At 49.9% G+C, this 25,307-nt stretch overlaps 1 protein-coding gene across 3 annotated transcripts in view; it reads left to right on the top strand.

Moving 5' to 3' along the window:
- The window catches only part of DENND4A (DENN domain containing 4A), a 109,835-nt gene that overhangs the window by 13,918 nt on the left and 70,610 nt on the right, over positions 1-25,307 (top strand). For 2 of the 3 annotated variants that reach the window (XM_060174291.1, XM_060174292.1), the window contains exons 2-4: positions 16,911-16,984; positions 21,757-22,089; positions 23,048-23,297. In XM_060174291.1, the coding sequence (XP_060030274.1) occupies positions 21,779-22,089; positions 23,048-23,297 (561 nt within the window). In that variant the 5' untranslated portion in view covers positions 16,911-16,984; positions 21,757-21,778. Of the gene's footprint in view, positions 1-16,910; positions 16,985-21,756; positions 22,090-23,047; positions 23,298-25,307 lie in introns of those variants that run through there. The other variant, XM_060174293.1, reaches the window with a different exon arrangement.

Consider the following 25,307-nt stretch of genomic DNA (forward strand, 5'->3'; position numbering starts at 1 on the left):
GTTCACAGTCAGTGTACGAGGGCTTATTTTTCTTCAAGTGCCCATGTATTTTAAGGCCCAGGGAGGTGGTTCAGCATGCACTGCTTCCAGGAGGCTCTGGGCCTAGTCCCTGGCATTGCGGATAAGTGAGCAGGACATACAGTCATCAGAATGAGCCTTTACTGAGAGTCATATACAGGCACAGTGCTGCCCCCATCAGGGTCCCACCAAGCTTCTTCAAGGGAATAGGGCAAAAGCTATAGAATTTATGTGGAACCAAGAGATACCAGGGATTGTGAAAGTAATCTTGAAAAAATAGGACAAGACTACAGGCATCATACTTTCAGACCTCGAATTATACTGCAGGACTATTATATTCAAAACTGTCTGCCGCTGGGACCAAAATAGACACACACACCAGTGGAGTAGAATTGTAAGTCCAGAAATAAACCCTCACATCTAAGGACACGTGAGTTTTGACAAGGGGACCCAAAACACTAAATGGACAAAGGGCACTGGGAAATTGGGTTGGGACACGCGAGGAGTGAAAGCGAACCACCACATCTTACTGTGCACAGAAGTCAGCTCCAAATGAATCAGAGGCCAGGGACCACCACGCACATAGGAGAAAACACTGGCAGCACACTTCATGATCTGTGCTTTGCAAATGTCTCCAGAGACTTTTTAAATAGCAAGGAAAACACAGTGGAAAGCAGACCAGTGAATTCATGTCAAACTGATAAACTTAAACACAGCACGTCACCAAAACAGAAAGACAACATACGGAACGGGAGGACAGCTTTTTTTTTTCTTAAATTAAAAAAAAAATTTTTTTTTTCCTCCTCCAGGGTTATTGCTGGGCTCGGTGCCTGCACCATGAATCCACCGCTCCTGGAGGCCATTTTTCCCCCCCTTTTGTTGCCCTTGTTGTAGCTTCGTTGTGGCTATTATTATTGCCCTTGTTGACGCAATTCGTTGTTGGATAGGACAGAGAGAAATGGAGAGAGGAGGGGAAGACAGAGAAGGGGAGAGAAAGATAGACACCTGCAGACCTGCTTCACCGCCTGTGAAGGGACTCCCCTGCAGGTGGGGAGCCGGGGGCTCGAACCGGGATCCTTACGCCGGTCCCTGCGCTTTGCGCCACATGCGCTTAACCCACTGCGCCACCGCCCGACACCCCTTTTTTTCTTAATTTTTAAAATTATTTTTATTTATTGGATAGAGACAGCCAGAAACTCAGAGGGAAAGGTGTGATAGAGAGGGAGAGAGACAGAGACACCTGCAATGCTGCTTCACCGTTCACAAGGTTTCCCCCTGCAGGTGGGGACCAGGGACTCAAACCCGGGTCCTTGAGTATTGAACATGAGGACTCCACCAGGCGCACCGCCACCCAGTCCCAGGGAGAATATCTTTACACACCATATGTCAGCCAGAGGGCTGACAAGCAAAATATATAAAGAATTCACTAAACTCAGCAGCAACAACAAACCCACTAAAAAGCGAGAATACATGGACGGAATCTCAAGCAAGGGAGAGATCCAGAGAGCCAGTAGACATGAAAAACTCCTCAGAGTCACTCATTATGAGAGAAGTGCCAATAAAGACAACAATGAAATACCACCGTCTACCTGTGAGAATGTCTTACATTACAAAAAATGGAAACAAGTGTTGCCCGGGATTGGGGCTGGGGGTGAGGGGGAAGGACTCCTCTGTACTGCGGAGGGGGTGTAAATTGGCCCCAGACCTGTAGAAACAGTCTGAAGGACCCAGCAGTGTCTCCTGGGAATTTACCCAAGGAGGTCTACACAGACCTATGTTCACAGCAATACAGTTGCCATTCGTCCAAACTAGGAAACAACCCAGGTGCCCAGTGACAGCCTAGTGACTGAGAAAGTCAGGGCCTGTATGCCCAGCTGTGTGACACTAGTGACGGAGAAAGTCAGGGCCTGTATGCCCAGCTGTGTGACACTAGTGACGGAGAAAGTCAGGGCCTGTATGCCCAGCTGTGTGACACTAGTGACGGAGAAAGTCAGGGCCTGTATGCCCAGCTGTGTGACACTAGTGGCGGAGAAAGTCAGGGCCTGTATGCCCAGCTGTGTGACACTAGTGACGGAGAAAGTCAGGGCCTGTATGCCCAGCTGTGTGACACTAGTGACGGAGAAAGTCAGGGCCTGTATGCCCAGCTGTGTGACACTAGTGACGGAGAAAGTCAGGGCCTGTATGCCCAGCTGTGTGACACTAGTGACGGAGAAAGTCAGGGCCTGTATGCCCAGCTGTGTGACACTAGTGACGGAGAAAGTCAGGGCCTGTATGCCCAGCTGTGTGACACTAGTGACGGAGAAAGTCAGGGCCTGTATGCCCAGCTGTGTGACACTAGTGGCGGAGAAAGTCAGGGCCTATATGCCCAGCTGTGTGACACGACAGAATCATCATCTCCTTGCCCTCACTTTGGACAGAACTGGAAGGAACTGTGTTGAGATCAGCCAGCAGGAAAAGGATAAATACCCTCTGGTCTCACAGGGGGACTTAAGAAGCAGGAGGCAAAGGTAAAACACAGGAGGACCTTTGGCAGCAAAACCAGAGTCGTGGAGGTGGGGGTGTGCTGGGGGAAGGGACTGAGAAGGCTTCGAGCACCCAATGGAGGAGAAATTGTATACCCTTTGACAGCGTCTACCTTGTAAAGCATTATTGTCATAATGTGTCTACCTTGTAAAGCATTATTGTCATAATGTAACAATAAATAAATTAAAGATAAAATTGAGAAACAGGGAAAAAAAACCTCTTCTACTAATCTCTAAGACATTCCTTACCTCTTAGTCTCTCTCTTCACCCCTGAACTTTGAGTGTTATTCATACTGACTCACAAGTCTGGGGAAGCCGGATTAAAGGCTGTCATTTGAACGTGGTAGTTTTGGTGAATGCTTTTCATTTTCCGTATGGCGAGGAGTACACAGATGCCAGTTTTTAACAAGGCCCTTCCCATGATTAACTGATGTTTTGATACTCATGCATGACCTTATTTTGAGGTTTTGGAAAGAAATTTCTTTAGTAATATAAAGTCACACTTGCTAACCGAGAGAAAGAACTTGAATTCATGCTACGGGCCAGGATACTGGGGTCTGCAAGACCAGAAGATAGAGCAGGCTCTGGGTGCATGAGAGCGGGGCTGGCATCACAGAAGATACAGCAGGCTCTGGGTGCATGAGAGCGGGGCTGGCATCACAGAAGATACAGCAGGCTCTGGGTGCATGAGAGCGGGGCTGGCATCACAGAAGATACAGCAGGCTCTGGGTGCATGAGAGCGGGGCTGGCATCACAGACGATACAGCAGGCTCTGGGTGCATGAGAGCGGGGCTGGCATCACAGAAGATACAGCAGGCTCTGGGTGCATGAGAGCGGGGCTGGCATCACAGACGATACAGCAGGCTCTGGGTGCATGAGAGCGGGGCTGGCATCACAGACGATACAGCAGGCTCTGGGTGCATGAGAGCGGGGCTGGCATCACAGAAGATACAGCAGGCTCTGGGTGCATGAGAGCGGGGCTGGCATCATAGAAGATACAGCAGGCTCTGGGTGCATGAGAGCGGGGCTGGCATCACAGAAGATACAGCAGGCTCTGGGTGCATGAGAGCGGGGCTGGCATCACAGAAGATACAGCAGGCTCTGGGTGCATGAGAGCGGGGCTGGCATCACAGACGATACAGCAGGCTCTGGGTGCATGAGAGCGGGGCTGGCATCACAGACGATACAGCAGGCTCTGGGTGCATGAGAGCGGGGCTGGCATCACAGACGATACAGCAGGCTCTGGGTGCATGAGAGCGGGGCTGGCATCACAGACGATACAGCAGGCTCTGGGTGCATGAGAGCGGGGCTGGCATCACAGACGATACAGCAGGCTCTGGGTCCTCACAGAAGCCAGGCGCTCGCTCCTTGACACCTTACACCCTGGGGTGGCACCCACTCTCTTCTGCTCTGCTTGTTGGCTTCATTTGTGTGTCTCCCCCCCCCCCCAGTCTTTCAGCACCACACATGGCTAAACACTTCCTCCAGCCCACTCTGCAGCCCCAGGAGGAAACCCAGCTTGGGGCAGATGTGTCTGTGGTCTGCACGGCTTTGGTGGGCGACACAGGTTTTCTGGCCCATTTCAGGCCTGATTGTTATGATCAGGCAGTAGATGTGGGGCGGACAATCGTCAGGAGAGGTGTGGGGGCTAAGATCTCCTAGAGTGAGCATCACCATTGTGAGGGCTGGGGACACTGTGCGACCACACAGGCATTTACATAATAGAGAGAAATTTCATCCCTGGGCCTTCACCACTCTGGGCTGACTTTTTCAGAGAGAGAGAGCGAGCAAGCATGCACTGGCTTCCACAGTACCCCCAAGTGCTGTCTCGTGTCGGGAACTTGAACCTGGGCTGCACACCAGCCACGCAGGGCTCCCGGGTGACCTGCCTCATGGCCCCCAAGTCAAAAATTTTTTAAGTGCACGACTTAAATTATTTCTATCCTGTAGCATACGTGATTATCTGAAAGCTTTAAAAAGGATTCCCCACTCCAAGTAAAAACCGCAGGAGCCAACTTTTCCATTTCTGCAGACAGAATTTGAAGTTGGTGTCTTGCTGTTTTGTGAACACAAATGACCTTAACTTCATGCCGTCACTAATGCCTCCAGTCCCACTCTCGCAGGCAGTTGCTGGCTGCCCGTTTACTCTCCGCTAGGAACTATGCTGAAATATCTCTTTGTAGATAGAAGAAGAAAGGCAGCATCACCTGAGCTCACGGCACTCCTGACTGAGCAAAGTAACGGCTACAGTATGCATGTGGTCGTCGTCATAGAGGGATGCCCAGGACGTCGTTGGAGCACAGGGAAAGAGAACAGCACTCTCTTCTGAACAGAGGGCTAAGGAGAGCTTCCCAGAGCTGCTCTCAGATGTAATGCAGGAACCGGCCAGGTGACTCAGGGGCCTTCTGGAAGAAGGAACTGAGCTTGCGAGAGTGGTGGAGTGTGGTCATGACAAGTGCGTTTTAACCCCTTGACTTAATCTGGAATTAGGGTAAATCTTGTCCTTCCTGCCCCTCACATCACAGTGAAGACGACAGTTTTCAAAGGAGGATTGCAGCTCTGACGACACACGTTGTCACTCTTGAGAATGAGATGCCGCTGGTCACCCGCCTTACTGTCCTTTCTCAACCTTCCCTAACAGTGCCGAGCTGACTGACTGGTCAGCTTTCTGTGCTGGGTCTTCCTGTTCAGACACAGACCTCCCTTCAAATAGCTGGTGATTGAAAATGGGAGCATTTGTGAGACGTGGGGAGACCGTGACTGTGTACAAGGAAACAGTGGAAACTGCAGTGGGCTTAGACGGGGGCTCCCGGACTCTGATGGGTGGACTTGTGGAGTGTTAGAGGGCAGAGCACACACACGTTTTGTGCACAGTAGTTTTCACAGTTTTTCCTCCTCTAGAATGGGACCTGCCTTTCTTTTTTAAATAGTATTGGCGACATGTTTTATAGACAGTTGATGTCTTGGTGTACAATTCCATACTACCCCCAGAATACTGGCCAGCCACCTCGCCCACCATCCACACGCTGTCTCCCTCAGCCCTGGGGCACTGTGTGCCCCCCACCTGTTCCCTTCGCCCCCCACTGTTACCCTGGAGTTTTTAGTCGCTCTCCTACCTTCTGTGCTCCTTGGCCTTGTTTCTGAAATCCCACCGTGGGTGAGACCGTCTGGGATTTCTCTTTCTCCTTCCAGCTTATTTCACTTAAAGCGACTCCCTCCACATCCATCCATGTCGGAGCAAAAGACAAAAGTTCGTCTTTGCTTTTTCTTTGCTTTTCAAAGACTTGTTTGCTAATGAAAGAGGAAGAGTCAGCATCACTGGCACATGGGCTACTGGGGGCCGAACAGGAAATCCCATGCTTGAGAGTCCAGCACTTCATGCACTGTGCCACCTTCCAGGACTTCCCTCCCCTTCTCTCCCCTCCCCTTCCCTCCCCTTCCCTCCCTTCCCTTTCCCTTCCCCTTCCCCTTCCCCCTTCCCCTTCCCCTTCCCCCTTCCCCTTCCTTTCCCTTCCCTTCCCTTCCCTTCCCTTCCCTTCCCTTCCCTTCCCTTCCCTTCCCTTCCCTTCCCTTCCCTTCCTTCCTCCCCCTTTCTTGCTTGCTTGCTTGCTTGCTTGCTTTCAATAACTGAGTAGTATTCCATTGTGTAAACAGACCACTTCCCTGACTGCTCTCTGCCTCAAAGCTCTTAGGTTCTTTCCAGATCTTGACTCTCGTGTGTAGATAGCCCTGTGGCGGACGTGGGGGGACATGGGTGTGCCGGGGTCTCTTCAGGTGAATGCACCTGCCTTCAAGCAAAAGCAGGGCACACAGCAGGCAGAGTGCCTTGTGCTCCACTGCTCTGGCCAGGGGGTCTCACCTCTCCTTCTCTTTTTCTGTTCTTTTGTATACTCGTTCATGAAGCCTGTGCCACACCGCCACAGATAACCGGCCAACCAGACACCCTGCCTCTCCCCAGACCAGAGCGCTATAACTGGCTATAGCCGACTGTTCTGAGAAGCGGCTGACTGAGGGGTAGGCGAGAAGAGAGAAGGCAAAGCAGGCGGTCACGGAGTAGCAGTGGTGGTCTTCCTCGTGCCCTTGTGATCGCACCCCTCTTGGTTACTGTATTTGCTCACCCGCTTGTCTGCCGTTTCTGGCGAACTCGTGCTGGGCGGGCCACGTCTTATCTGCCTTTGTGTCCCAGGGTCTAGCACGGGCCTGGCATGTAGCCGGGGAGCCATTTCAGAAACGCCTGCAAAACTGGATAACCTGACTCAGAGCAAACAGGAAGCCAAGCTCAGGGCTGGACCGCAGTCAGGGTTGTAGCACTGAAGCGAACCCCTTCCCTGTTGGGGCTGCCAGACTCCTCCACTGGACACCGGGTGGCATTGCTGGAGCATGGGGTGCTGCGTGTCCTTGCCCTGAGGAGGAACTTTAACCTGTCTTTGTGACTTTAGTTCTCAATTCAAGGTTGGCTGCCTGGCTGGCTGGCTTTCCAGGGCACTGCACTATCCTAGCTTGTGGTGCTGCAGGGGACTGAACCTGGGACTTCAGAGCCTCAGACATGAAAGTTTCTTTTTTTCAGAAGCATCATGCTGTCTTCCTCCAGGCTCTTCATGACAGTAGCTCCTGGGCCGTCTGTGTGCCAGAGCCCTAACTAGAAAAGCGAGTGTTTGGCCTTTTGTGCTTCCAGGGTTGGTGTTAGAACCCGGCTTCCTCCCAGCACACATGTGGAGACAGAGTCTCTCAACGGGAGCAGAAGTTCAGATGATGGACAGTCAGAGAATGAAACGGACATGCATCTTTTCCAGCAAATATTTGTCACATGCATGAATGAGAAGCAGAGTCAGACTGTCCCGTCTCTAGACTTTTATCCACCAGGCAATGAAGGAACTAGGGCGTCATGCCTGTTGTCATTCAGAACAAAATCAATGCCAAAGTGAATTTCAGACCCTGAAATAAGCCAAAGGGGAAACAGAGAGTTCTGGTGTATTTAAGCAGTGCCCCTTAGTTACTTGATGTTTTGGTTCCCTCAGCCTGTGCTTAGTGACCTGCCTGCTGACTGACCACTGAGCAGAGACGGTCATCTGAACCTGGGCAGAGCACCTCACTGCTCGGACAGTCACCGCACTGTATTCAGCAGTGAGTTAACGAAGGAAAACCAACACATCTAAGAGAGATCTGAGAGAGTTCAGAGAAATGCTCCTGCTTGTGAAAAATGTTTTTAATTTTAATCTATCTGGCCTTCCAAAGATAAGGTCTTATTACACTCTCTTTGGAAAACCGTCTTGGGCATTATCTACCCAGTTGAATATGTTGGACTCTTGGCAAAGTCATGATGTGTTTTTTCAGTTTTTCTATACAAAAATGCATCATGACTATTCCGACAACCCAGCGCATATGCCCACATCCTAGCAATTTGCGGGTGCATGCACTTGTAAATACAGAGACACATAGAAGGGCCGGGAGGTGGCTCACCTGGTAGGGCTCACACATTACAGAGCACGAGGACCCAGGTTCAAGCCCCGTCCCCACCAGTAGTGGGAAAACTCCATGAGCGCTGGAGTGGCGCTCCAGGTCCCCCTTCTCTCAGCTTCACCTTCTGGCAGGAGAAACTTGGTCATAGGAAGCTGTGGACTCTAAAGACACCAACTCCCAACCATAACCTTGTGGCAAAAAAAAAAAAAATTTAATTTAATTTTTAAAAAAGACATGTATACACTAGGAAGGACAGAAGAAACACGAGCTGGGGAGGAAGTGTGGAAAGAGGAACACTGCTCACTGTTGCTGAGAATGAGAGCGGCCTGTGTGCAGGACCTGCTCTCCCGGGCAGCCACCAGACCGGAGCCCTGTGTCCGCTGCAGTTTGGATGGGCCGGAGCTAGAAGCAGCCCCAGGTCCCGGGACAGGGGACTGGTGGGGACAGCTGCGGTGTGAACCCTCAAATACCACTCTCCGCTATGAGAAATGCTGGGCTCAGCTCCTTTTTCCATCGTCGCTGAACTGAAGGAATCACGCTAAGTGAGATAAACCAGAGGAGGGGACTAGATGCCGGGTGCTCTCACTTGTGGGAGGCTCTTCAGTCAGGAGGAGGGGCATGCAGGGCCGAGCTGGGGCTGGTTGAGGTGGACCGCATCCTCCAGGGAGATAGGGCTGTGGGGGGCCTGGCGAGGGCGTCGGTACCCAGGACGTGGTGGCGAAGAGGCTTCGTCGCGGTGGGAGTGGCGAGAAGTGCCACTCGTGTGTCAGCGTCCTGTGAGGCAGTGTTTTCCCACTGAAGTGACCCGGGGCTGGGGGCCTGCAGAGTGGGTTAGTCAGAGCGTAGCATTTACTTGTAATCATCTAGCAGTGGAAGCGATTTCTGTTAGCGTTAGGAGGAGTAAATAAATCTGATATCTTTTCCAAATGAACGAGGACTCAGGGAAACACAGCTCCTGCTACACGTGGGGATGACGGGGGTCTCGGAAACATCCCAGAGTGAAAAAAAAGTCTAGAAGATCAGGATTTTTCTTTTTCTTTTCAAGTTCTTTATTGGGAGATTAATGTTTTACATTTGACCATGCACAACATCTCAGTTTTCCACATAACAGTACAACCCCTCTGTCATCATTTTTGGACCTGTGTCCTCCCTCCCACCCACCCACACAGAGGCTTTGACTGTGGTGCACTACACCAACTCCAGTTCAGGTTCTACTTGTGTTTTCCTTTCTTTTCTTCTTGTACTGAAGACCGGGCTTCCCCTGCATCTGCGTTCTCTGTGGAGATTTCCCCTTTCTCCCAACACACTTTATTGATTTAGCAGTAATGAACCTCCACGTTACCTCCAGGTCTTATTCTAGACCTTTTTTTTTCTTTTTTCATTCATTCTTTTTTTTTTTTTTGCCACATCTTATTGAATTGCCAGGATTTATTTACTTTCTCACTGAATTTGTTTCCAACATGTTTCACACTAAGACGCCGCGGCTTGGCGCAGCTGTCACCCAGTGCTGGCCGCACGTCTTTCATGTAGGACGGTCCGGTCAGTGGGCCGGCCGGCGCTCACAGCCCCTGGCCCCGAAGCCCTGGTCCTCAGCCGGTGGCCGGCGCTGTGTGCGGCCTTCCCTCACACCTGCCTTCAGGGAGGTTTTGCTGAATGTCTTTACCGCACGCAGGAGCTTCAGTTTTCTTCCACAGTTTTCCTCCACGACTCTTCGCGGTTCGGCAACTGACCTCTTTTAAGAGCTGAATCGTATTCCGTTGTGGAAATCACTCCGGCTGATCCACACGAGGGCCGCGCAGGTCCCTGAACCGCTGCCGTGAAACCCCCTCCCAGTTTTCCGCTGCCCTGGTCTCAGCTCATCTGCGCACACAGCAGGAAGCGGGACTGCATCCCCACCGGCAGTGAAGTGAGAGTTCCTGTGCCCGCAGCCCCCACGAGGGTGCTGGTGTCTCCCTGTGTGTCTCCCTGCTGACGCACGACACACGACACCTTTCCGTGTGCTTATCTGCGGGCCTTGTGCATTTGCTGCGGTGTGCGGTTAGGTCTTTTTGTCGTTTTGTTTTAACATTTACTCTATTTGATAGGACAGAGAGAAAGCGAGAGAGAGAGAGAAAGAGAGACACCTGCAGCACTGCCTTTACTGCTCTTGAAGCTTCCCTGCCTGTAGGTGGGGACTAGGGACTTGAACCCAGGTCCCTGTGCATGATATGAATGCTCAGCCAGCCACGCCACCACCCGGCCCCTTAGCGACCTCAGGAATGTTGTTTTCGACGGTCTGGCTTCACGGGCGGGTAACAGACGACCAGGGACTCATGGTTGAGCTGTAGGCAGTATCTCTTTATTCATGCAGGACGCAGCGCAATCTATACCATGCTAAGGTAAACTCAAAACTACAATCTTGTCCTTATAAATATACTAGCCCAGTAGGGTGGGAACAGGATGCGACGCAGAGAGGGTGGAGAGAAAAGTGACTGGTGAAAATCAGGGTATGACAAGGAGAGGGGGCGGAGCAGGCAAGAATTCTACCACTGAACCACCAATGCCCTGGAGGGAGGGTGGTGCTTGTTAACAGGGTTATGTAAATAGAATGAAGTGGTTATGTAAATAAAATAGTGTTAAGCAGGGGGGATTAAACTAATGAAACAGAAGGGGTTTTTAGAAGCATACCAACACAGGAAAATGCCCTAGTCTGTGGGGAATGGCAGCAGATGTTTGCCGAGTTGGTTCGCCCAGGTCTTAACTGGAGTTTCCACTTTCTGCTTGTTGAGTTTCAAGTGTTCTTCATATTTCGGGTAACAGTTCTTTTACAGGTAACTATGATTTTTCGTTACTCTTTTTTTTCTCTTAAGCCTTCATTTAAAAAAAACTTGTATAGTATTTTAATATCTTTACGTCTTAATATATTATAATTTTCTACTCAGTTTTTTTTTTTACTATATTTACTTCATTTAAATAATATACTACCTGACTTGAAATTTTCCATTTTATTTTTTGTGATGAGGATAAACCCAGGGTTTCTATCATGTGTGCATGACTGCCTATAAATTGATCTGCCAGGCCCGGGCGGTGGTGCGCCTGGCTGAGCACATCATGACAGTGTCCAAGGACTCAGGTTCAAGCCCCTCGTCCCCACCTGCAGGGGGAAAGCTTCAGGAGTGGTGAAAGAGGGCAGCAGGTGTCTCTGTCTTTCTGTCTTCTGGTCCCCTCTCAATTTCTATGTCTCTACCCAATAATAAATAAATCAAAACACAAATTGAGCTGCCTTCAACCCAATGCTTGTCACTGCATATGTACATATATGTACACATATATCTGTGTGTGTAAAGAGAGCCGGGAGAGAGACACTAAGCCCCGCTTCACATCCATGGAGCTGCTCTTCCGGGTCCTTGGTGCTGTCTGAGCTGCTCCCCTGTGATAGCAGAGGTCGAGCCCAAGGCCTCACACCTTGCTGACATCCGCTATGTGAGCTTCTTCCCGACCCCTCAGGTTTACATTTCGGACAAAGTCTCCAGTTGGACTTTAGTTTTTCCAGTCAGGGTTACCGCTGGGGCTAGCGCCTGCATGATTACACTTTCCACTGATCCTGCTGGGTTTGTTGGTTTGTTTGGAGGGTGAGAGACAGAGAAGGAGAGACACCTGCAGCAGGTGAAGCTTCGCCCCGCACGCACGTGGGAGCAGGGCGTCTTGTAGCTGGGTCTCCACGCGCTCGCGGTGACGCGTCAGCACTGCTGAGCAGCTGCACCCGGCCCTGCGTTACTCTTTATTCCTTTTAAATACCCACTTCAGTTTCCTGAGGATGTTTGTTACGCTGATTTAAGAGGTGAATGTGCTCGGCCGGGCTCGTAAATTCTGTTCGCTTCGACATAGGTTGTTCTGTTCTGGGCCTTGCCCTCCCCTCGAAGCTTGTATTTTTACACTGTTTATTTCTCTCCTGGAGCCCATATTCCCTGAGAATATTAACTACCTTGACCGATAAAAGCAACAGCCCCAGTTCAAAGTATGCCCTTCCTAATGGACTTATAGAAGAGTGGAGACACAGTTCACATAGAGACAGTTTAGGGGTAAAAGGTAGCTGTTTGCCAAGGAATCAGTTCTGATTTTGCTCTTAGATGTAAAGGTAGGATCACCCATCACCATCTAGAGCGCAACGGAGAGTCACCGTGGGTGATAACATTTGACAGTCAGCAGCACCTAGTAGGGCTCATCCGGTTTTTGAGAATAATAAGGGAAGGTCTCAGAGTCTGGTCTGATTTCTGAAAACAGGGGCAGGGACCAGAAAGAACAGGAGACACCGTGCTATGCCGAAGGCCAGAGCCGACTGTCAGAATGTTGAGAAAGAGCGAGGTCTTGCTGAACTGATGTGCCTCTCCTTGGCAGTGCTGGGCCACTGTCTCAGACTTCTGTAGAAAGTCTGCGTGACACAAGAGCAAGAGACGTGTGGGGAGGGCCTTCCGGCCCTGCTCTGCCTTTGACAGGTGGCGGCTGGCTCCTTTCTTCATTTTCGAAGCAGTGTGTGCGCGCCCTCCTGCAGCCCCACTGCGCTGCCCCGTGTGCGTGTGAGCAGGTGACAGGCAGAGGGAGGGAGCTTTACTCACTCTGCCTTTGCTGCTGCTTCTGTGTGAGAGCTGGGGCTGACCCAGGGTCTCCTGCGTGCAGTCCTGACGGATTCGGGGAAGTCAGACTTGAGTGTGTGTGAAGGAGATTTGGGGGAAGATTCCAATGTGGCAGCAGTTCTGGATACCAGCTAACAAATGCTTCTGCTGGTTCAGAAAGGGAGTTAGAATGTCGCAGTCTGGGAGCAGAGTGTATGGGTGGGAAACTAAGTGGGAGAAGGTGTGGGAGAGACAATTTGAAACCCGCCTTCCCCCTGGCTCTGGTCTGGCGAGCACCTGCCCCTCAGAGACAGTGCTAAGGTGAGCAGACTTTTAGTGTGAGGTTGCTCTCTGGTTTGGTTCCCGTTAGCTTGTAGGGTGACTTCACTGTAGCAACGGCAAGTGTCACAGTTTCCTTATTTCCAAAGACGGAAATACCATGAAACCCGCTCCAGGCGCCATGTTCCCAGCCATCATGTTTGCCCTCCCACATCCGGGGCAGGCTGCACTGTTACCCGCTTCTGTTTCTTTCCCAGCTTTACCTCCCGTTCAGCTCCTTCCTTCCTTCTTCTGCCTTACTCTTCTTTCTCGCTTTCCGCCATCCAGGCTCGGCTCTGCATTGCCACGCTTGCTCCAGCCAGATTAATCCCGCCCACTTCGTAACAGCCTTTGCCCGGCAGAGCCAGTGTTCACTCTTGTGGTTTCTTTCTCTTTAAATATGTTTGTTATTATTTGATAGAACACAGAGAAATTGAGGGGGTATGAGAGAGGGAGAGGGCGAGGAGAGAGGAGGGGGGGACCTGCAGCTCTGCCTCGCCTCTGGTGGAGCCGCCCCCCTGCAGGCGGACCTGCGCCCGGACCCTTGTGCCCCCTGTGCTCTTCCCAAGGGAGTTTTCTCTTCCTCCATCCTGCAGTAAAGGATGGGCTGTGGTAGACTTCCGAATGAAAAGCTGTGAGAGCTGAGTCATGACCCATGCGTCTGGTCTTAGGCAAGCTGCTGAACTTGTATGCTTCCGCTTCTTCATTATAAAAGGAAGAATCGGGGCTCTGGAAGTGGCACAGTGGGCAAAGTGTTCAGGGGAGAAAGCAAAAGGTCCTAAGTTCAATCCCCAGTATCCCTTGTGCCAGAGCGATGCCCTGGCTCTCATAAATAAATAGATAAGTAAGTAAGTAAGTAAATACTTTTAAAAAGAAGAATTAGAACTAAGTCACCAAGGGCCCTCATACACCTAAAATCTTGACTCTTTTGTGTTCCAGCTTTCCCGTATTTTGTCTCCCACACTGACTTGATTTAGCTGATAAATATTTACATTCCTACATGTGTTTATAATTGCTGTGCTTATGAGGAATCACAGGAAGTAAAAGGCAGGGCTCCTGCCTTTGCCTTGTTGACGGTGTGTCTGGAGAGGCGAGGGGCACCTGATATCCGCACCCAGCTCTTTCCAGGCTGCTCTGTTTCTGCAGGTCAGGCGCAGCTTCCCAGGAGGCTCCCAGCCGCTTCAGTTCAGCCTGGGTTCAGGGCGAGGATCGGGGTTGCCCCTGAACAATGTCCTGACACATCTGGGGTCCCCGCTGGAGCCCATAGCACCACTTTATGGTCTCAGCTGTGAAGACGGAGACTCGTGGCGATGCAGCAGGGCCCACTCTCTCCCCTCTGTGTTTTGAGTCACGCATGTGGGCACGTTTCCAAATCCGTGTGATCACGAGCCAGCGTGGCCAGCACGCCTTTCCCCAACGCCGGGGCTCACACAGTCTCGCCTGTTTCGCACCGGTTTGGTACGTGGAGTCAGGGAGGAGCGGGGCATGGCTTTTGGAGACACTCTTTCCCTTTCGCCCGCTGAGTGCTCTGTGGTAAAGGTAGTCCACTCTGGGGATTGCTCAGGGGGCAGGCGGGACATAGGCGTGCTTAGAAAAGACCAGCCTGGGCTCCTTGCGGGGGCTGTTGTGTACCCTGACATGGCGATGGGTCTGTGAGGCTGCACACGCAGTAGGACTGCACAGACGCCCGTCCACAGGTCCAGCCCAGGGGCAGCTGCGACAGTGCCCAGAGCCCAGCCTGACGGGGGGGTTCAGGTTTGCAGGTTATGTGGGGAGAAACTGAGGGAAAGGCCTGTGCGTAGCAGAGCTCTAGCGTGCCTGTCCATCGTGCGTGAGTCTGTAGCTGTCAGACTGCAAGGCTGGGCTCTAAGTAACAGCCAGGCGGTGGCGCACCCAGTTTGTTAAACGCACATAGTACTAAGCGTAAGGACCCACACAAAGACCTGAGTTCGAGCCCCCACTCCTCACCCGCAGGGGCATTGTTTCACAAGTCTTTCTCTCTCCTTCTCCGTCTCCCCCTCCTCTCTCAATTTCTCTCTGTCCTGTCCAGTGAAATAGGAGAAGTAGCCTCCAGGAGGGTGGATTCGTAGTGCTGGCACTGAGCCCCAGCGATAACGCTGGAGGCAAGAAAAGAAAAAAGAATAAAGTGCTTTCTGTTTCTTGAGTAATAAGCAAATGGTCAGTTCAGTAGAGCGTGGTTATGACCAAAGCTCTACTGTGTTACTCGTTTCCTATGTTAAGAAAGTCACTGCAGCAAGAATATATCTGGACTTGGTTCTGATGTTCCTTCATAATTCACAGCGTCTTGTAGACAAGCCCGGCCCTCTGCCAAAGATGGGACCTGCCACTTCAGAGCATACTAGTCATTGTGTCTACATGTAGACGGTTTCAACTACAAGCTTTGTGACAATCTGCTGGGGACTTGTTTAAATGCCTTGGCTTTATATTTCGGATTTAGACTGCCTCTCTGCTACCCGCCAGAGTAAGATTTTAGAGATACTTGAGCAAGCCCATGTCCATTCTGTGTGCTTAATGACTGAAATGTTTCAGTGAGTCCAAGATGGAGAGAGGCCTAGTTTTAGAAGTGACTGCCCCATCTAGCCCACTTTAACAGTCAGAATGTAGCAAGATGCTACCATGTCATTTCTCACTGGTCCCTTTCACCTTCCATCTCATTCAAAGACACAGTGTCACAGTTTGGCTCTGAAGGTCTTGGTCCCACCCTCTTCGTCTCCCTACACGCACACACGTGGGTCCAGGCCTGGTGTCTGCTGCTGCTAGTTGACCTCCAGATTGGTTCTGATGCTCTATGTTGGTTCAAGCTGTGGGTTTTTGTTTTTTGTTTTTCTTGATGTTCTTTCAATTACTGCATTTTGTTTTCCTGCAAAAACAAAACAAAACAAAAAACCCTTTAGACTCTTAATTAAATGTGTCTGTGTGTCCATCTAGCACTAGCCAACACTGAACCAGCAGTGAGACTGTCTACACTAGCTCGACTGTAGGACTTGGTGTTTTGTTGTTGTTGTTTTAAATTTTATTTATTTATTTTTCCTTTTGTTGCCCTTGTTGTAGCCTTGTTGTGGTTATTATTGTTGTTATTGATGTCATTGTTGTCAGATAGGACAGAGAGAAATGGAAAGAGGAGGGGAAGATAGAGGGGGAGAGAAAGACAGACACCTGCAGACCTGCTTCACCGCCTGTGAAGTGACTCCCCTGCAGGTGGGGAGCCGGGGGCTCGAACCGGGATCCTGACACCCATCCTTGCACTTTGTACCACGTGCGCTTAACCTGCTGCGCTGCCGCCCGACTCCCAGGACTTGGTGTTTAATAAAACTCCTTGTAGCTGCAGCCCCAGTCCTCGGGTTCAGGAGTGAGGATAGTGGCACGTTGAGTCCCATAATAACACACCACTACTCCTTGGCTTTCTCTTGGCCAGGAGACCTGTGTTCCATGGTGAGACCCCAACTGTCTCCCGTTGCCAGGGATTTGATGTAACAGGAGACAGTTGGGGTCTCACCATGGCTGCTCTTTGCAGATAGGACTTTCAGAATTTGTAATAAAGGGAAATCGTCTGGGGTGTTGGCCTTTTGGACCCTACTACTCTTGTGTCAAGTTACTTGAGTATATTTACATCATCCTGAACGTGTGTTTTCCCTGAGGAAAGGGGCCCAACACATAATGCCCAGAGATAGGCATGCTTTTCTCTCTTCCTCTCCTCGCCTCTCTTACACGCTGGCTCTTTTGTTTTCTCCCTGCCCTTCCTTCCCCTTGACTGCTTTTTGGTTTGCCTTAAAGCCTGTGCCTATGCTTGACTGCAATGTGTTTTCTGGAAAAGCTGCTGTTAGAAATTTCCTTGCTGGCTCTTGCCTGTATGAAAGTAACACCATGCGGTGATTTTATTTGGAAATCATCATTGTTAGCAGAACTTTGAGCAGTCAGGGCATCTCAGGCTGAACTGTTTGCTTGGAATTAACATCAACTCAATTTTGTTCACGACAGCTCTCTCAGACCGAGGCTTGCAGAACTCACAAGTTGAAATCTGGCATCACTTCCAGAGAGACCTCCAGGAATGTGTAAGTAGGTTTTTCGTTTTGTTTTTCATTTTGATTTATCTTAGATGTTTTCTCCCATCCAAGCACTAACCAGACCTGAGCCTACTTAGCTTCCAGCTCAGACGAGATCAGATGTGTTCAGGACAGCACGCTACCAGCTGTTTCCTGTTTTGTTTTGTTTTCAATATTTATTTACTCCCTTTTGTTGCCCTTGTTGTTTTGTTGTTGTAGTTATTATCGTCGTTGTTGGATAGGACAGAGAGAAATGGAGAGAGGAGGAGAAGAGAGAGGGGGAGAGAAAGACAGACACCTGCAGACCTGCTTCACCGCCTGTGAAGCGACTCCCCTGCAGGTGGGGAGCCAGGGGGCTGGAACCGGGATCCTTAATACAGGTCCTTGCGCTTTGCGCCACCTGCTCTTAACCTGCTGCACTACCGCCAGACTCCCAGCTGTTTCCTATTTTAAGCACAACAAAATGCAAATTTACCAAATCTCTTAACAAGGATTTGACTAGATGGACCATTTAGTGACTGAGTAACAAGTGACACGAAGTTACCTTTGACAGATGTCTAGACAATGAAGTGCTTAGGGTCAATATTAATTCAACACCACCTTTTAGACTCCACATCCTCTCAGAAAAATACAACAGTCTTCTTCCACGACCTCCCAATGAGCCCTGAAACCAGAGGAAGGGTCATACTCTATACAGACTGCCTTTTTTCATACGCACAGCATCTATGATAAAGCATTAACGTGTCAGTTCGGCACAGTAAGAAATGAGCAATAATGACAGCACAGTTTCGACTCTCCTGTCATGAAGGCTGTGCGGATGTGGCCTTGCTCCCTCCTGTTTCCTCTGGTACATAGTGTTTCTGGACCAGTGTCAATGGTCCAGGCAAGGGAAGTGCCCTGCCAGCAGAAGGACCTAGTCTCAGCCGCTGGACAGCAGGGCACCTTTAAGCGAACCACCTCTGCATTTCAGTGTCTCTGACTACAAGTGAGGCCTTAGATTATGCCTACTTAATAAAACCCTCTTCTTCTCAAAGTGTCCGTTCTGTCTTTTTTTTAATAAGTCGGGAATCAATAATCTTTCCCAAATGTCCTGTCAGAGTGCAGTTTTATTTTGACTTTTTGTTGTTGTCTTTGCGAGGGAATAGGCACCAAGAGGCAAGCTGCTTCCAAAGTGAGCGAGAGCACATGGCTCCTTGGCCGATGCAATTTCCCCACTCACTACATCTGTGTAGCTTGGTAAATCTTTTCTAAAATGTCATGTTTGTCTTGGGTGGCTTAGGCCTTTTCTTTCTCTCTCTCTTTTAAAATATTTATTTATTTACTTATTCCCTTTTGTTGCCCTTGTTTTATTGTTGTCGGATAGGACAGAGAGAAATGGAGAGAGGAGGGGCAGACAGAGAGGGGGAGAGAAAGACAGACACCTGCAGACTTGCTTCACCGCCTGTGAAGCGACTCCCTGCAGGTGGGGAGCCGGGGGCTCGAACCGGGATCCTTACACTGGTTCTTGCGCTTTGCACCATGTACGCTTAACCCGCTGTGCTACCGCCCAACTCCCGCTTAGGCCTTTTAAAAATAAAGCCAGGGGGCTCGGGTGGTAGCTCACCAGGTTAAGTGCACATGGCGTGAAGCGCAAGGACCAGTGTAAGGAGCCCAGTTCTAGCCCCAGCTCCTCACCTGCAGGGTGGATGCTTTGCATGCAGTGAAGCAGGTCTGCAGGTGTCTCTCAGTTTCTTTCTGTCTTATCCAACAACAACAGTAGCAAGAGCAACAACAAGAACAACAAATAGGAAAATGGCTTCCAGGAGCAGTTGATTCATAGTGCAGACACCCAGCCCCAATAACCTTGGAGGCAAAATAAATGAATAAAGCCAGGCCACTATTAAATGTCATAGACACATGAGATCTGTCTCCTTCGGAAGCCTCCATGGGATGCTGGGGCTGTTGGAGTGCCGCTTCCAAGGAGCTGGAGGAGGGGACAAGGACACAGGCGCCACTGCGGGTCTTCGGGGAAAATTCAGACAGGGTAAATGCAGGTCCCTGGAGTCTGGAAGGATCGTAGCAGAAAGGCTGGTAGGAGAAGAGATGGCTAGAGGTGGCCTGACGGTGTGAAAGGAGATGTGAAAAAGTCAAGACGAAGCTAGATGGTCCTTGAAGAAAAAAGGCTGTTGCTGTCAGCAGTATTACCACAGCTTCAGTGTCTCTAAGTTTACTGCCTGAATGAATCAGTCACTTACTGACTGTCGCACTGGAATCTTACCTAAGGCACCGCAGAGTTAGGGCATCAGCTAGTAGACTTCATCAGTTAGTTTACCAGCGGCCAATATAGTAGTAAAGGTAGTTGACGTTCAAACTTTTGATCCTGAATTGTGGACAAGAGACGTGCTATCCACTATTATACGCCTGAGTGAGGTTGTAAGTCAACCGTGCTTTCACATAGCAGATATTTTCAATACCTCCACACCATAATTTCGATACCAGTTAGGAATTAAAAAATGGGGTTCTGGTTATAAGGGTATATTTCTGTTCACCAGAGCACTATGTAGCTATTTGGCATAAAGGAGCAGCTTAGAGAAATGCCTGAGGACCAGGCAGTGGCACACCTGGTTAAGCGCACACATTACAGTGCACAAGGACCGGGGTTCAAGCCCCTGGTCCCCACCTGTAGGGGGAAAGCTTCATGTTGGTGATGCAAGGCGGCAGGTGTCTCTCTGTCTCTCTCCCTTCCTGTCTCCCCCTTCCCTCTCACTTTCTCTCTGTCTCTAACCAATAATAAATACATAAAAATACTTTTTTTAAAAAGAGAAATGCCTACTAAATAAAGATACAGGTATTTCTATTCTGCTTCATAGCCACACATGAGGACTAGAAAGACATTTTCTATTCTCACAGAAAGCTGGGGAGCCAGGCTGATTTATTATCATGATTAGGACTGGTGACTTTCTCCTACTCTATGTTCCCCCCATCTCTCTCTCTCTCTCTCTCTGTCTCCCTCCCTCCCTCCCCTCCTCCCCCGCCCCCTGCAGAGCCAGATTGAAGCAGCCTTTTTCCCCATAAATCTGTTTTGAAATGCCATTGCTTTTTGCAGTCTGCACACTGCAGGTGTGCGCCACGCCACCACCATTGGATTTCTTTTGACAGCAGACGCAGCATCCTGGTCGCCACCCCACCCCCCCCAGTCTCCTCTCCACCCACCACCATAGAGTCGGCCCCTTACCTGCTTCATCTACCCACCCCATCTCCCTTCCCTTCTGGGAGCCCTCGGATTCTTCTTGCACTGGAGAAGTTATCTGCCGGTTCGCTCTGTTTCTTGATTTTACCACGTGGTGTCTTGAGGCCAGCTTCCTTGCGGTGCGGCCCACGGATAGCTCTGGATAGTATGCAGAGGCCTCCTTGTTCCCTGCTGATCCTGACCTCCTGCCTTTTCAGCACACCTCCCTGCACGGATGCTGGCTTCCTTGCTCTTTGGGGCCTGGGAACCCCTCACATTCTTGCATATTGATCTGTGCATTCAGGACTTCTCCCTAGTTTAGGGATCCAGGCTTCCGCGTCGCCAGAAATGGAAATTCAAGCTTTACTTTTATGGTCACAAGAGAAAGCTAAATATAGTCCCATTTTTTTAAGGGGCCTTAGATCTTTCTTTTCTTTTCTTTTTTTTTTTTTACTTTTCTTTCTTTTTTTGACAGGACAGAGAGAAATCGAGAGGGAAGGGAGAGAGAAAAAAGGAAGAGAGAGACACCTGCAGCCTCGCTTCACCTTTTGTGTGCCAAAGGGGCCTACTTTTTAAAGCCATGAACATGGTGGCAGAGGACCCAGGGGGGGTTGTCTTGCTCTGTGGAAAGCTGGAACTGTTATGTGTGTACAGACTATTGTATTTACTGTGGAATGTAGAACATTCATTCTCTAGTAAAAAATAAAATAAAAGCTATGAAAATGAGCTGTATAACACTAAGTGGTTTTTGGCTCACGATCCACTTACACTTATTGGACTTTTTATTTTTAATTTGCCAGGGCTCCATTCCTCTGGGATGACTTTTTAAAAATTTTTCCTCAAATAGAAAGAGACAGAGTAGAAATGGTGAATTCACCTTCTCATTTTAGATGGAGCATGAAGGAGTCTTTGAAGTGAGATAAGTCAGAAACAGGAGGGTGAATATAGGATGATCTCACTCAGAGACAGAAGTTGACAAACAACATCAGAAGGGAACACTCGGACTGGAGCTGGTGAATTGCACCAAAGTAAAGGACTTGGGGGGGGGGGGGGTTTCAGGTCCTGGAACAGGATGGCAGAGGACAACCTAGTGGGGGTTGCATTATGTGGAAAACTGAGAAATGTTACACATGTACAAACTATTGTATTTACTGTTCACTGTCAACCACTAATCCCCCAATAAAGGAAAAAATGAGAGAGACAGAGGCAGAGAGGCAGAGAGAGATATTGAAAGAGACCACAGAACTGAAGCTCCCTCCAGGAAGACGGGACCGGGCTTGAACCTGGGTAGCACGCGTAGCAAAGAAGCACGCTATCCAAGTGAGCTATTTTGCCATCCCTATTTATTTAGACCGTTTTGTTTTGTTTGTTTTAATTTTACACCAGCTAGTCAGAATTTCTCTGTGGGGTGGGGAAGGGAAGGAGGGAGAGACAAGCCAGACCTCTCTGGTATGTGGGACACCGGGGCTTGAACCAGCTGCCTCAGGCATCGAGCCCCGTGCTCTGCCAGCTGAGCTATCTGCCCAGCCACCAGCTCGGCCTGTCAGAACCTTCGTCTTGGTTGTCCTTTCAGATGCCCCCTTCTGGGATGGAAGATGATCGAGGATAAGGGGCCGCGTGTTGCTGACTACTTTGTCGTAGCGGGATTAACGGACGTCTCCAAACCCCTGGAAGAAGAGATCCACTTCCACGACGCCTGCCACCAAGTAGCCAAGCCCAAGGAGCCCATCACGGATGTGTCTGTCATCATCAAGTCCCTCGGCGAGGAGGTGCCGCGGGGCTACGCCTGCATCGACACCACCCCCTCGGGGCTGTCGGCCGACCTCAATAATGGTAGCCTGGTGGGGCCTCAGGTCTACCTGTGCTACCGGCGGGGCCGGGACAAGCCCCCCCTCACAGACCTGGGGTGAGCCGCTTTGAGAAGCCTCTTTGGTTCAGACGCGAGTGACGTGTCAGGCAGAGGGGGCAGCTCTAGAAGATGCTCGTTGGTGCTCACAGTCTCCGAGTTCCTTGCTGTCTTCCGTATGCCCTGTCTGTCAGTCTGTCTGTCTTCTTTCCTTATGCCTCTGCAGTGGGCGCCCTTTGTCCTACGGCCACCCAGGACTTGCCCCTCATCTGGGTTTCCAGTTTCAGTTGAGGGGAGAATCTGAAAAGCATTTATAGAAAAGTCACGTGTTAGCTTTGTCACGAACTTTTAAAATTATTTTTTTTAAAGTCGTTAGTGAAAACGTTGGCTTGGGTCCCAGCAGCACATGCGCAGGAGGGGTGCCACGGCCCAGAGGCAGCCCTGGCGCTGTGGGGTCTCTCCGTCTCCCTCCCTCTCTGTCTCTCTCGGAAGGGGAGAGCTGTTGAGGATGCTGGAGTCACGCGCGCACAAGGCCCCAGCTGCAGCACCAGCAGCAGCGGTATTCAGTGTGAGACAAGCAAAGGTGACTTTAAAGTTATCGGCCATAGCCATCTTTCGAGATGGACTTTGAAGTCTGCATCACAGAAGGAGCCTCAGAGGAGACCAGTGCTTTCCTCCTGGGTGGGACTCCTCTGTAATACAAGAGTCTTAGGAGAAGTCACTTACATACCCCACCGTCCACACACTGACGGCGCACAGCTCGGTAGAGCCATGCAGCCGCCACCACACTGGATGTTAGACCACTTTTCACGAGGCCCGACAGCCCTTGAGGGTGCTTTGTGTGAGTGGGCTTAACTTTTTACCTTCTTTTTTTCTTTTTCAACCACAGCACTGTTCAGCTCTGGCTTACGGTGGTGCGGGGGATTGAACCTGGGACCCTGGAGCCTCAGGCATTAGAGTTTGTTTGCATAACCATTATGCTATCTACTCTCCGCCCAACTTTTTCCCTTCTATTTAGGGTCTTGTATGACTGGAAAGAGCGATTGAAACCAGGCTGTGAAGTCATCCAGACCACGCCCTACGGACACCCCGCGAATATCAGCGGCGGCACCTCCTCGCAAAGGGTTTACATCACCTACCGGAGAGCATCTGAAAACACGACTCAGAACACGCTGGCCGTCACGGACATCTGTCTCATCATCCCCAGCAAAGGGGAGAGCCCGCCTCACACCTTCTGCAGAGTGGACAAGAACCTCAATAACAGCATGGTAAGTGAGCTGTGGGCACTGGCAGAAGCAGCCTCTGGTGGCCAGTGAGACAAGCAGAGTTCAAGCAGGGTTCAGGCCAGTCCTGGTTGGGAAACAGAGCGGCACACTGGCTAGGCTGGAAATACGTGTCTGACGGAAGCTGGCGGTTTGATTTTCAGTCGAGCGCCTTAGTTGAACTTGCAGGAGTCACGCAGAGGGTGTTTGTTTCAGTGAAGAACAGTGACTTTCTCCCTCTGTACTGCACAAGTTGTGCATTCGCCGAGGCTAACCCTTCCACTTGCCTGTTTTTTTTTTATTTTATTAGTGACTTAATATTGATTTGCAAAATTAGCAGATAACAGGGGGTTAACATCGTTCCTACCCCCAGAGCTCTGCGTCCTCACCCCCTGCGTTGGAAGCTGCAGTAGTTCTCCCGAGGTCACAGATGGGCTGGCTATTATTTCTGTAACTATCTGGCTATACTTACTTGTCCGTTTGTTCTGTGGTCCTGCCTTCCCTTCCTTTCTAAGTCACACCAACGCCTATTACTACTTCCATTTAGAATTGACTTTTGTGTTTGGTGAAATACAGCGGTTCACTTTCTTCTGCATGTTTCAACCCAATTTTTCCAACACCGTTTGTTGAAGAGACTCCTTTCCCCATTTAATAGTCTGGGCACCTTTGTCAAAGATAGATGTCCATCGGTGTGGGGCTGACTTCTGGGCTCTCAGTTCTATTCCACTGGTCAGTGTGTCTACTCATGTTCCCGTACCAGGCAGTTTTCACGACAGTGGCCCTGTAGTGCCGTTATGAGGAGTGTGATGCCTGCAGTTCTGATCTTTCTTCTCAAGATAGTTTTGGCAATTCTAGGTCTGGTCTTTTCTGGTTCCAGATAAACAATTGTAGCTTTTGTTCTATTCTCCTAAAAAAAATTAGTTGGGATCTTGATGGGGACAGCATTAATTTTATAGATGGCTCTGGGTAGTGTGTTCATTCTGATGATGTTAGTTCTTCCAATCCAACATGGAATATCTTTCCACTTCTCTGTGTCTCTTTCTATTTCTTTGAATCACTAATTTTCAGTGTACAGGTCTCTCACTTCTTTTGTTAGGTTTCCCCCAGATATTTTATTGTTCAATTGCTACTTCCAAATGCCCCCCCTTTTCCTCTTCTCTCTCTGGGTCTTGGGGTCTTAATGGAATTGGTATTCAGAGCCCTCTGGTCTAGGGGTATGGACCAGCACTCTTGGGGGGGGCAGAAGGTGGGAGTTCTGGCTTCTATAGTTTCTTCTCCGCTGGACATGGATGCTGGCAGGTTGATTCATACCCCCAGCCTGTTTATGTACTAACTTGCTACCTGTGAGCACCATTCACTGCCAGATTTTCTTTATAAACATCTGCAGTATTAAGGTATAGCATCATTTGCTTAAAATGTTTAAGTAGGTAAATCAAAAAATAGATATGGGGGGCCAGGCAGTAGCACAGCAGGTTAAATGCACATGGCTCAAAGTGCAAAGACCAGTGTTAAGGATCCCAGTTCAAGCCCTCAGCCCCCCACCTGCAGGGGGTCGCTTCACAAGCGATGAAACAGGTCTGCAGGTGTCTGTCTTTCTTTTCCCCTCTCTGTCTTCCCTTCCTCTCTCCATTTCTCTCTGTCCTATCCAACAATGACAGCAATAACAACAATGATGATCACAACAATGATAAACAACAAGGGCAACAAAAGGGGGGGGGGGGATGGCTTCCAGGAGCAGTGGATTCGTGGTGCAGGCACCGAGCCCCAGCAATAACCCTGGAGACAAAGAAAAAAAAAGATATCGAGAATATTTAAATTGTATCCTAGAAATATTATCAGAAATTATATGACTCTAATTATCACACACACACACGCACACACGCACATGCACACGCGCACACATGCACACATGCACAGGCATACACACACACACCGCCATTCCTATATAAATGCCCTCTTCTCTCTGCTTTAAAAAGATTTACTTAGGTTGTGGAGATGTTACAGCAAGGTGTTAGA

This window comes from Erinaceus europaeus, chromosome 16 (genome assembly GCF_950295315.1).
Source record: "Erinaceus europaeus chromosome 16, mEriEur2.1, whole genome shotgun sequence".
NCBI classification, from domain to species: domain Eukaryota; kingdom Metazoa; phylum Chordata; class Mammalia; order Eulipotyphla; family Erinaceidae; genus Erinaceus; species Erinaceus europaeus.